The 12,807-nt window shown below is 38.9% G+C and overlaps 1 gene segment (V, D, J or C); it reads right to left on the bottom strand.

The window, feature by feature from the left end:
* Positions 1-7,228: 7,228 nt before the first annotated feature.
* On the bottom strand, positions 7,229-7,761 carry LOC137089378 (T cell receptor alpha variable 18-like). The segment is given in 2 exon segments: positions 7,229-7,545; positions 7,722-7,761. Coding segments are annotated over 2 exon segments (357 nt in total).
* Between the last annotated feature and the right edge of the window lie 5,046 nt (positions 7,762-12,807).

Raw genomic sequence — 12,807 nt, 5'->3', positions numbered from 1 at the left:
GTTTCCTCAGGTTATTGTATGGTGTGTGTGTGTGTGTGTTTCCTCAGGTTATTGTATGGTGTGTGTGTGTGTGTGTGTGTGTGTGTGTGTGTGTGTGTGTGTGTGTGTGTGTGTGTGTTTCCTCAGGTTATTGTATGGTGTGTGTTGTGTTATGTTTCCTCAGGTTATTGTATGATGTGTGTGTGTTGTGTTTCCTCAGGTTATTGTATGATGTGTGTGTGTTGTGTTTCCTCAGGTTATTGTATGGTGTGTGTTGTGTTGTGTTTCCTCAGGTTATTGTATGGTGTGTGTTGTGTTTCCTCAGGTTATTGTATGGTATGTGTTGTGTTTCCTCAGGTTATTGTATGGTGTGTGTTGTGTTTCCTCAGGTTATTGTATGGTGTGTGTTGTGTTTCCTCAGGTTATTGTATGGTGTGTGTTGTGTTTCCTCAGGTTATTGTATGGTGTTGTTGTTGTTTCCTCAGGTTATTGTGCAGTGTTGTTGTGTTTCTCAGGTTATTGTATGGTGTGTGTTGTGTTTCCTCAGGTTATTGTATGGTGTGTGTTGTGTTTCCTCAGGTTATTGTATGGTGTGTGTGTGTTTCCTCAGGTTATTGTAAGGTGTGTGTGTGTTTCCTCAGGTTATTGTATGGTGTGTGGTGTGTTTCCTCAGGTTATTGTATGGTGTGTGTGTGTTTCCTGTGACTGTGGGCTGCAGAGCGCAGTAATACAGAGCAGAGTCTGATACAGATGCAGAGGAGATCTTCAGATCCACTTGTTCTCTTCTTGTAATGTTAGCACTGAATCTTGGATCTACAGCAGACTCCTGAGCTTCTTTTGCACTACTGTAGATGAGTACCAGAAATTCAGGTTTTGATCTTCCATACTGCCGGTACCAGTGGAGATTATCTTGACCTCCAGAGGCAGAAAAAGTACAGGATAATGAAACCCTTGAGCCTTCCTCTGCAAAAACATCTGTTTGGTTTGGTTTGATGACATTTCCAAATACAGCCGCTGAAACAGAAAATATATATTTGTATGATTTTAGTGATATGTTTTTAATAAAACATTTTTTCACAAACAAACTATAATAATTAGCCCAATAACACACCAGCTGAAGCGCAGAGCAGAATAACTGAGAGCAGATCCATTGCACAAGTGTTCTCTCTGAGAAGAGTCAGGCTGAATCTCTTCGTCTCTGTCAGACAGGATCCTGTGAGATCTGTGAACACCGAGTCCCTCCTCTCTGAGACTCATCATGACTATATTTCACACTCGGGGAACAGAAGAAAGAGCCAATCACACTCAGCAATGTTTTATCTGTCCTATTCATGTGTTTATGTTAAGTTTAAGAAATATAAATTTTTACTTTTTTATTGTAATTTAATTTTCCATTCCCAACATACTATTATATATAGTGTTTTCTGTATTAGGGCTAAATAAAATTATACCAAGCAGCATTAGGCGAAATTCAGAATTTAAAAAACTGGGATCATGAAACCCTTTCCTGAATTTGAACTGAATTGTTTACACGCACAGGAAGCGGAGCTGAATTTGAATTAGAATTTCAGGAAGTTGAATGAACACCCATAATGTTAATGTTAAGTTTACACTTTATTTTAAGGTGTCCTCATTACTGAGCTATACATTTAATTACAGAGTTAAATTGTTAAACTAAATGTACTAACACTCTTAAAAAGGTTTAGCTGGGTTCAGTGTAGACCCATAGGGTTTGACTCAATGTTAACCCTCTTAAGTCTGAGCTGTTTGTAGGCCCTTTAGAAGTTTTGACATGCTCTGACATTTTTTCAGTTGCTTATAAACACATTTAATGGCAAAGTCTCATTACGCTGTATTCAGCAGAAACTGGGCTACCATAATAAGTGAGCAATATGTATGTACATGCTTGTATTTTTGAAAGAAAAATGTCTATGCATGTTTTTTGAAGAAACAAAAAAATGTAAGTCACAGGATTAAGGCCCCAAAACACACAATAGATAAGTAATAATAATAATAATAATAAACTTTATTTTATATAGCGCCTTTAAATGTTACATCTCAAAGCACTTTACATAGAAATACACATAACATTACAGGCATTAAAAAAAAATAAAAAGACAGCAACAAAGTAGACAAATGAATCACATAAAAGCTATCCTAAAATAATATGTTTTGAGTGATGATTTAAAAACACTAAGGGATTCTGCATTCCTAATCTCAGAGGGCAGGGAATTCCACAACTTAGGAGCCAAAGTAGAAAAAGCCCGATCACCCATAGTTTTCAACCGTGCTGTTTGGACAGTTAAACGACCAGCTTCAGAGGAGCGTAAAGCACTTGTTGGTGTATAGAGAGTTAAAAGCTCACACAAATAATGAGGGGCCAAATTATTCAAGGCCTTATATGTGAGCATTAAAATTTTAAAATCAATACGAAAACTAACAGGAAGCCAGTGCAATTTTTGCAGGATTGGAGTAATGTGCTCCCTTAAACTGGTCCTAGTTAGAATTCTAGCAGCTGAATTTTGTACCAACTGTAATTTATTCAGTGTAGCTTTAGAAACTCCAGCCAGCAATGCATTACAGTAATCAATGCGTGAAAAAACAAAAGTGTTGATTAACTTTTCTGCCACAGAGAAGGTCAACATGGGACGTAATTTTGCCATGTTTTTTAGATGAAAAAAATGATGTTTTGACTGTGTTACGAACCTGATGGTCAAATGTTAAGTTGGCATCAAATATCACCCCCAGATTTTTCAGTTTAGTTTGAAATTGTAAAGCAGAGCCATCCACACTTAAGGTTATGGACTCTGCTTTACGCAACTGATGAGGTGAACCAATTAACATTACTTCAGTTTTGTCACTGTTTAGACAGAGAAAATTTTCAGACATCCATTGTCTAATCTCAGTAAAACATTGAGAAAGAAAAGACACAGGCATATTGACATCAGGTTTTGAATGTATATAAATCTGAGTGTCATCGGCATAAAAGTGAAAGTTAAGACCAAGAGTTCGTAAAAGTTGGCCAAGTGGAAAGATGTAAATATTAAAAAGTAAAGGGCCCAAAACTGATCCCTGGGGAACACCAGAGTGCACTACACCGACCTCAGACCTGCAATCACCCATCACAACAAACTGCCTGTGATCAGAGAGGTAGGACCTAAACCACTGTAATGCAGTTTCAGAAACTCCAAAGACAGTCTGTAAACGGGTGATTAAAATGGAATGATCTATAGTGTCAAAAGCGGCACTAAGATCAAGAAGAATCAGTAAAGACAGACGACCAGAATCAGAAGCCATTAACAAGTCATTAGTGACCTTAACTAACGCTGTTTCAGTACTGTGGAGTTTGCGGAATCCAGACTGTAGTGGCTCAAAAAGGTCATTGGAGGAAAGATGAGAAAGCAGTTGAGAAGCCACAGTTTGTTCTAAAATTTTGGCGAGGAATGGAAGATTTGAGATGGGACGAAAATTATTCAGATTATCAGAATCCATGTTGTTTGTTTTTGGTATAGGGGTGACAGCAGCAGTTTTAAGTGCTGTTGGCACGACACCAGTACACAGAGAGTTATTAATGATTCTCAAAACAACAGGAGAGAGGGAATCAAAACATGATTTAAAAAGACAAGATGGTATAGGATCAACTCTGGAAGTTGAGGCTTTCAGTTTTGAAACCAAAGTAGAAAGAGACTGGGAGTTGTGAATAACAAAGTTAGAGAGAGAAATACCAGAAAATGCAGACATTTTTAAGGAGGAGGCAGCAGAAGTATTAGTGGAAACAATGTGGTTACGTATATTATTAATTTTAGTGCTAAAAAGCTCCAAAAACATATTACAACGGTGAGTTGAAGCAGGAACATTAGAGACAGTGTGATTTTTGAGCAGCTTGTTGATTGAGTGAAACAGTTGTTTAGGATTTCTCTGGTTGCTGACAATTAATTGAGAAAAATGAACAGATCTAGCTGACTCAATTTCAGCCTTATATTCAAGTAAGCTGTATTTCCAGGCCTGGTGATGAACAGTTAAACCTGATATGCGCCATCTACGCTCCATTTTGCGACACAAAGCCTTCATAGCATGCAGATCATCATTGTACCAAGGAGCAGAGCGTGCAAAAGAGATGGATCGTGATTTCAATGGAGCCAGCGTGTCAAGGCCAGACAAAAGAACAGAATTCAGCACAGAAACGTTATCATCCTGATCATCAGAAAAAGAAACACAACTTAAAGAAGAGTCAATAAAGTCTGAAAAATCAGTGGGCTCAATAGATCTCCACTTGCGATAGTTAATGATACGAGAAGCATTGGTGTTTGTGACAGGTAATTCCATGTTAAAGAAGATAGCCCGGTGATCAGACAGACCCAAGTCCGAGGTTGACAACTGAGACACAAAGGCACCATTGCTAATCACAAGGTCTAAAATGTGGCCTTTGTCATGTGTGGGACAGTCCACAAGCTGGTTAAGTTCAAAGCACTCCAAAATGGACAAAAAGTCTTTCGTTATTGTGGAGTCTTTTATATCCATATGGATGTTGAAATCTCCCAGGAGAAGAACTCTTTCAAACCTGAGGCAAAGAAATGACAATATATCTGATAATTCAGATAAGAAGTCTTTATTTGCCCTAGGAGGCCTGTAGACTGTAGCCACTGCAGTAGAGAGGGACGCAGAAACACTCAAAGCAAGACATTCAAATGAGTCTGTTTTGGGGACAGACACGGGACACATGTTGAACTGTTGACTGTGCAACACAATGATACCCCCACCTCTACCAGAGGTACGCGGGAGATCAAATAATCCATAGCCAGCCGGAGTCAGTTCGTTAAAAAGAAGACCATCAGATTCTTTGTGCCATGTTTCAGTTAAACAGACAAGGTCGAGCTTTTGTTCTAAAATAATGTCAGATAAAATAACGGCTTTGTTGTTGACAGAGCGTTAAACAGTGCTGATTTCAGCAGACGCGGGTGAGCAGATGAATCCGGAGCAACCTCGGCACGCTTAAGTGCCAATAAGTTATGAAAATTAACCCCTGTAGGTCTTAACTGCAGTCTGTGGGGTTTGCGCAGAAATCGCGGGTAGGCGACAGCTTTCGATATTGAGCATAAAAAACTATGCCTTGACGAGCGATGTATGTAACGCTTACGTCGCAGTATTCCAACATTACTGCAGAGAGCACGAATGTCACTCGCGACATCTAAATGTCCGTTCAGGTTCAACAACTTGCGAGCAGTGTACCTGAGAGCCATTCGGGGAGGATCCACACCAACAGCAGCCTCACAGCGGTGTAAACAGTGTACGTCCTGGTCCAGGCAACAGTAGAGTATATTCCAATATACCGCACTCAGATAAAAGCAGTAATCCAGCATGCGATGCATAATTCCACATCACGAACGAATTAAATGACATTGGCTCATAAAAATAAACTACTAAAAACGAGAGAGAGGAGCGGCAACCAAACGCGCCAGCGTGCCCTTTCAACCGCAACCGGAAGTGTCCACAAGATTTTGATTAAATGGGGGATGTTCCCTAGAGTTTTTGCTTCAGCCTGATGTGAGAATCATTGTGCCTGCTCATTCACATAAAACAATATATTGATTTCAATTTTGTAAGACAATTTTTCTTTACAAAGCCTGTTTGTGAAGGGGTGAATGATCATGAATAATGCTGTGATTTACACCTGAGGAGACAATAGAACCGCATAATGAACTGCATAATGAGCTGCATAATGAATGAAACTTTGAGTCAGGTATGTGACAGGCAGCTAAGGAACAAGACAAAATACATTATTTTGTTGTAGTTCATTTATATTATAGTTAACTATATATAATGAGAGCCAAAAGCACATTACAAAGGCCTGTTATATTTTTCAATAAAAAAAAATATTATTTTATTATTATGTTTTTGAAAGATGGCTAAAAACTGTAATATTGTGACATTGAACACAATTCAGTATTCAGTAAATACAAATAACAGATTAACTGGTAATGATGAATGTTATAAGTATAATATTTGGGATTTAAAACTACATAATGCAATGCAATTATGATTTCAAAGAGTAATCAGGTTGAATGAGACACTTTATCCCAGTTGTGGTTAATTTATGAGACCTGTGCAATGTCATGATTATAGGCTATTGTCTGCTATATTTGCTGCTTATTTATTATATAAAGGCATTTGGCTGTTGAAACATTGATTAAAATTAAGATACAATTTATACAAAACAAAATTCACTTTACAGTAAGGCTTTCTACAAACAAAACTTAATGAAGTGTTTAAAACCATTTCTGACAAACTCCATGTCTTCTGACATATTGTGTATCTTATGATGTCTCCTTTATTACTCATGCTGTGCCCATTTCATAATCAACATATATAATATTAAAAAATACATTAGTTAATAATTTTAAGAGGTCCAAAATGTTTTATAATTGTATTGTCAACACTTTCGTGTTTAACTGGTTATTTCGATTTTTTTCTAGTGATGAAATACAAAGTTGTGTCATGAACCTCTAGATGGCGCAGCCTGATGGGTCCTTAACTCAGTTTGTTAGCGATCACATGATTATCTACATATCAAAGCTGATTGGTTACTGTGGCATCAGCAGCCAATGAGATTACTCAAGCTTCAAATACTTGCTCAGCATTTGGTGTAGAGCGCTTCCAGAAGCCCTCCATCTTCCCCTGCTCACTGTAGATCTGCTATGGGGTTATTTCATGTGTGTTATATGTGCAGCAGCAGCATGTGTGTGAATCTGTGGCAGCAGCAGATCTATTCCTCCAGACCAAATACATTAACATTGCCACATCCATTACCACGTTTGTCTCTCAGAGAGCTGTCATGACAGAAGTGTGTTTACAACCCGTTTAATTCTTTAATTTAATTAAAAGAAAAAAAATATATAAAATAAATGAAGTCATTAAAACTAATCCCAAAAAATTATCCCACTATGGAACAAAAGGTTCTAGATAAGAAGTGCTTGACAGAACCCTTTCTATACAAAATAGATTATTTAATGCATATTATATGGGCATAAAAGGTGGTCTGAGCATGTGGATTATGATATCTGGATGTACTATTAATGCTTCTTCTCTTAAGTTTCTAATTTACATTTATGCCTTACAACAAAGACCTCATTCCAGGTGTTACCACATATTTTATTACATTCATGCTGGATAGATTGGGGTTTTGATTGTGGTTTTCACTAGATCGGTTCAAAGTGAAAAGGTTTTTGTACGACATGTTTCATGTTTTGTATCACTGGGCTCCAACATCTCTCAGAGCACAGTAATAGAGAGCTGAATCTGACAGACGTACATCAGTAATGGTGAGTTCAGTGGAGGTTTGCAATGCTGTCAACTGGAACCGACGGTCAGAAGTGTGTTCATCAGTACGTGATCGAGCACCTTTGAGTAATAAATACTGAGGTTCTGCGTTTGGAGACTGTCTGTACCAGTAAAGAATAACATATTGACTACTTGCACTATATGAGCAGCTCAGCTTGACAGTTTCTGTCTCTTTAGTGTTTTTGTCTGTCCCTTTATCTGGCTCAATGTTGTCTCCAGTCACCAAACCTGTCAACAATAAAAGAGAGTTTTGATTTGTGAAACAAAGTTGACAAAATAATACTGCAGATACGTTTCATAGAGTATTTTACAGAAATAAAAATGACTAAATTAAAATAAATGTAACAAGAACTCATTAAATCGTTATGTACAGAGTTTCATGAGTTACTCAGTAAATAGTGTACCTGTTCCCACAATGAGAATAAGTATGAGGCATGAGTCCATGTTGAATGAGATCAGCTCAGCTCTCTGATGAGGCTCTCAGTGCTCTGAGCTGAAGGAGACTTTACACACACACACACACACACACACACACACACACACACACACACACACACACACACACACACACACACACACACACACACACACACACACACACACACACACTTCCTCCTCACTGAACTTCCTGCTGCTGTTTATAATGGTCATTGAACTGTTAAATACCTACGCAATTCTTATTTTATTTTAAATATTTTATTTTATGTTTATCACACTACATGAGAATAATGTGAATTAAAATGTGTAGATGGAGTTCATCTGTCTGAATGTGTGCACACATGATAGTGGTGAAGATGGTGCATGCAATGGAGTATTTCTACAAAAAACATTAATGTTCAAAAAACTCTAGGCAATAAGTGCTACAATAAAGCCCAACTATCGGCCAGTGAAACACACTGTACATCGAGCTATTATACCAGTGGCCGGCAAATGGCGCCAGATTGTTTTGATAACGTCTGTCTCTGTGCCTCACTGAGCTCTGCTTTAAGGTATCATGTCAAATTATCTATTCATACACAAAGGGAGCAATTCTGACCCCTTGTGGATCAAGTTTGAAATTAATTTGACATGTTTCTTTGGAAACCATGAACGATTTGCACAGAAATGGGATTAGCCTAAGGGGTTTTTGATCATCATTGTTCCCCTCTACTCATCTCTCGGTGTGTATATCATGAAGCCATTGGATTTACACAAGGGCATCATCTACCTGTTTTTCTTTTTTCTTTGCAGTGTTAAAGTCCACTATATTGCCAAAAGTGTTGTGACTTCTGCCTTTACATGCACATGAGCTTTAATGCCATCCCATTGTTAACCCGTGGGGTTTAATCTGGAGTCGGCCCACCCTCTCTAACAGCTCCAGCTCTTCTGGGAAGGCTTTCCTCAAGGTTTAGGAGTGTGTTTATGGGGATTTTTGCCCATTCTTCTAGAAGCTCATTTGTGAGGTCAGGCACTGATGTTGGACGAGAAGGCCTGGCTCTCAGTCTCCGCTCTAATTCATCCCAAAGCTGTTCTATCGGGTTGAGCTCAGGACTCTGTGCAGGCCAGTCCAGTTCCTTCACACCAAACTCGCTCATCCATGTCTTTACCGATCTGCCCGCATTGACACTATATAATAAAATATGATATATCGTATAGTTGAAATGAGCTGAATAACATCACCATTTTCACCAAAGCAGCTGTACAGCCGAATCAAATTCTGCTGTATTATCTTCCTGTTAAGACTGTGAAGCAGCTTTGAAACAATTGGACTTGTCAAAAAGTGCTATACAAATGAAGGTGAATTTATTTGATTTGATTTATGGGCCGACGCTTAACTAAGGGGCCATGCCCAAACCCTGAAAAACAACCACACCCCATAATCCCTCCTCCACCAGACTTTACTCTTGACACAATGGAGTCAGGCAAGTCCCGTTCCCCTGGCAATCGCCAAACCCAGACTCCTCCATGGGATTGTCAGGCTGAAGCGTGATTGGTCGCTCGGAGAACACGTCTCACTGCTCTAGAGTCCAGTGGCGGCTGCTTTACTCCACTGCATCCCACGCTTTTCATTGCTCTTGGTGATGTAAGGCTTGGATGAGCTGCTCGGCCATGGAAACCCATTCCATGAAGCTCTCTACGCTGTTCTTGAGCTCATCTGAAGGCCACAGAAGTCTGGAGGTCTGTAGATATTAACTCTCCAGAAAAATGGTGACTTCTGCGTACTGTGACCCTCAGCATGCGCTGACCCCGCTCTATGATTTTACGTGGCCTAACACTTCGTGGCTGAGTTGCTGTTGTTCCCAATCGCTTCCATTTTGTTATAGTCCCACTAACAGTTTAACGTGGAATATTTAGTAGTGAGGGAATTTCAGGAATGGGCTTATTGCACAGGGGGCAACCTATCACGGCACCACGCTTGAGTTCACTGAGCCTGACAAGAGTTTGGTTTTTCAAGCTTGCAAGCAACGGAGAGTTGCTAGACGACCCCTGCTACAAAACTGCATTTGCTGAAGCTAGGTTGGTCTGAATTTCTAGGCTAAATACTAGTGGCAATATATTGTAAATTATCTGAAGAAGGTGTGCCTTGACTGTGTATTAAACACATTTAAAGCTTAATGCATAATGCTTTAAAGTAGCAGTTTTCTACCTTCAATAATCATGCATTTGTATTTCATGAGGCTGCTTTAGTAAATTGGCAAGATGCTTCTAGATATACCAGAGGGATCTGTTTAATGGTAAACTTTCAGGGTCCCATTTCTCACGAACTGTAGAACACCAATGTTTACTATTTTGTACAGGTTTTTGTACAGTGTTGATGTGCTTCCTGTGACTGTGGGCCTCAGAGCGCAGTAATACAGAGCAGAGTCTGATACAGATGCAGAGGAGATCTCCAGATACACACGGCTTTCTTTTTCTTTTCTGATCTCAGTAGTAAATCTTTGATCAACATTAGACATCGTAACATCTTTTGCACTGTCTGAAATGAGCACAAGGAATTCAGGAGCTGATCCAGGATACTGACGGTACCAGTAAAGAGTATATGCAGAAGAATAACTGCAGGATAATTGAACACTTAAACCCTCGGCAGCAAACTCCAGTGTTTTGTCTGGTGTAATAGTGTCTCCATTACTCGCACCTGCAAAGAAAAGTGAAATCGTCTTAAAGGGCACAAAATATGACTATACTGATGAAATGTGAGCATTTTAGAAGTTTGTTCATTATAGTGCTTTTTTTTATATATTAAGGCCTATACGACCGTATATTGAATTATTAAAAATTACTTAATCCAAACAGCAGTGAAATGATGGTACTTACATGCTAAAGCAGAGAACAGAATAACTGAATGGAGTATCATTGTGTGTGTGCTCAGAGTCTCAGCTTGAAGGATCTTATGCCAGTCTCTGTCATGCTCAGCAAATTACCCTCAGATACGTTAAGCTCCTCCTTCCTCACCACCTGGGAAAATAAATCAGCTCATCTCTATCTCCTTTTGACTATGGTTGCTTCATAAGATATTACAAAGACAGAGCAGCATCTTTTATCTGAAGATTTAAACACAAGATTTGCATTTAATTTCATAGTGAAACACAATCACAGAGAAGCAAACAAAGTAGGAGATCTTAAAACATTCCTCACATTCACTTGCAGCTTCTGGAGATGCACCTCTGAGCTATTTTAGAGAACTGGTTGATAATTTACTGATCTAATGCTTTACATTCGTTATTAGGGAAATTTAAGATTATCCTGTGCAATTAATCTGTTCAGAACACATTTATATTCATAAGTCTATTGGTGTGTATAGAAAATATTTTTGATAGATTATGATAACTAGTTTGCATGTAATGACAATGAACTAAAGTGTTTTTTGTAAGACTATTCGACAGAAAATCAGTATAATATATTTTGATCAACATGAAAAAAAACAATTGATCAAGTAGGAAACAGCGAACAAGTGTACAAAATGAATGGCATGAATGCAACACTGCAGCCCTGTGGCAGAAATGTGTCTGTGTAACAAATATAAATACTGAAATGAGAGATTGAAATAGTGGACCAGTATCTAAATTCAGCTCAGGAAGGACAATGTGGTGTTTAATGAAACTCAGCCACAAGATTGTGTTACCCAGTGATAGAGTATATTACAGTGACATAAATTGACAGACATTTACAATATTCACTTGTACACATAGATAGTATTGGGTTCAAAGTTGTTCATGAGCAATCCAGGTGTTCTCAGTGTATACGCAACAATTAGAGGATTCAAATACTGCAACTGTTCACATATCACCCACACAATGAGCAAAGTCCGGCATTCAAGGAAAATTCAGGAAAAGATCAGTCCATAGAGTGATATGAATGTGCGTGAAATGTATACAAATGTGCAATAAAGATGTGCGAGGGTGTATAAGGGTGTGTGAGGGGAGCAGTTCTTGTGTTTCCTCAGGTTATTGTGCAGTGCTTTTCATCACGGCCACCAACAAAGTTTTACATTTGTGAGTATTTTGAAAAAGAGGGCATTTGTCTTGACCCTGAAACGATAAGCCACAACCTTGTTCAGAGGTCCATCAACAAGTTACTGCTAAACAACCTATGGGGTTATTTCTCTACGCGTGAAAGACTCAAACCGCACTTGTCAATGTTGTTGTGTTTCCTCAGGTTATTGTGCAGTGTTGTTGTGTTTCCTCAGGTTATTGTGCAGTGTTTTTGTGTTTCCTCAGGTTATTGTTTAGTGTTGTTTCCTCAGGTTATTGTGCAGTGTTGATGTGTTTCCTCAGGTTATTGTGTAGTGTTGTTGTGTTTCCTCAGGTTATTGTGCAGTGTTGATGTGTTTCCTCAGGTTATTGTGTAGTGTTGTTGTGTTTCCTCAGGTTATTGTGTAGTGTTGTTGTGTTTCCTCAGGTTATTGTGCAGTGTTGTTGTGTTTCCTCAGGTTATTGTGTAGTGTTGTTGTGTTTCCTCAGGTTATTGTGCAGTGTTGTTGTGTTTCCTCAGGTTATTGTGTAGTGTTGTTGTGTTTCCTCAGGTTATTGTGTAGTGTTGTTGTGTTTCCTCGGGTTATTGTGCAGTGTTGATGTGTTTCCTCAGGTTATTGTGCAGTGTTGATGTGTTTCCTCAGGTTATTGTGTAGTGTTGTTGTGTTTCCTCAGGTTATTGTGCAGTGTTGTTGTGTTTCCTCAGGTTATTGTGTAGTGTTGTTGTGTTTCCTCAGGTTATTGTGCAGTGTTGATGTGTTTCCTCAGGTTATTGTGCAGTGTTGTTTCCTCAGGTTATTGTGCAGTGTTGTTTCCTCAGGTTATTGTGCAGTGTTGTTTCCTCAGGTTATTGTGCAGTGTTGTTTCCTTAGGTTATTGTGTGTGTGTGTGTGTGTGTGTGTGTGTTTCCTCAGGTTATTGTATGGTGTGTGTGTGTTTCCTGTGACTGTGGGCCTCAGAGCGCAGTAATACAGAGCAGAGTCGGATACAGATGCAGAGGAGATCTCCAGATACACATGGGGTTGTTCCAGTTTAGTGA

Source organism: Pseudorasbora parva, chromosome 9 (genome assembly GCF_024679245.1).
Source record: "Pseudorasbora parva isolate DD20220531a chromosome 9, ASM2467924v1, whole genome shotgun sequence".
Classification (NCBI taxonomy): domain Eukaryota; kingdom Metazoa; phylum Chordata; class Actinopteri; order Cypriniformes; family Gobionidae; genus Pseudorasbora; species Pseudorasbora parva.
The sequence above is the reverse complement of the archived record's forward strand: the minus strand, read 5'-3'. Positions and strand labels throughout refer to the sequence as shown.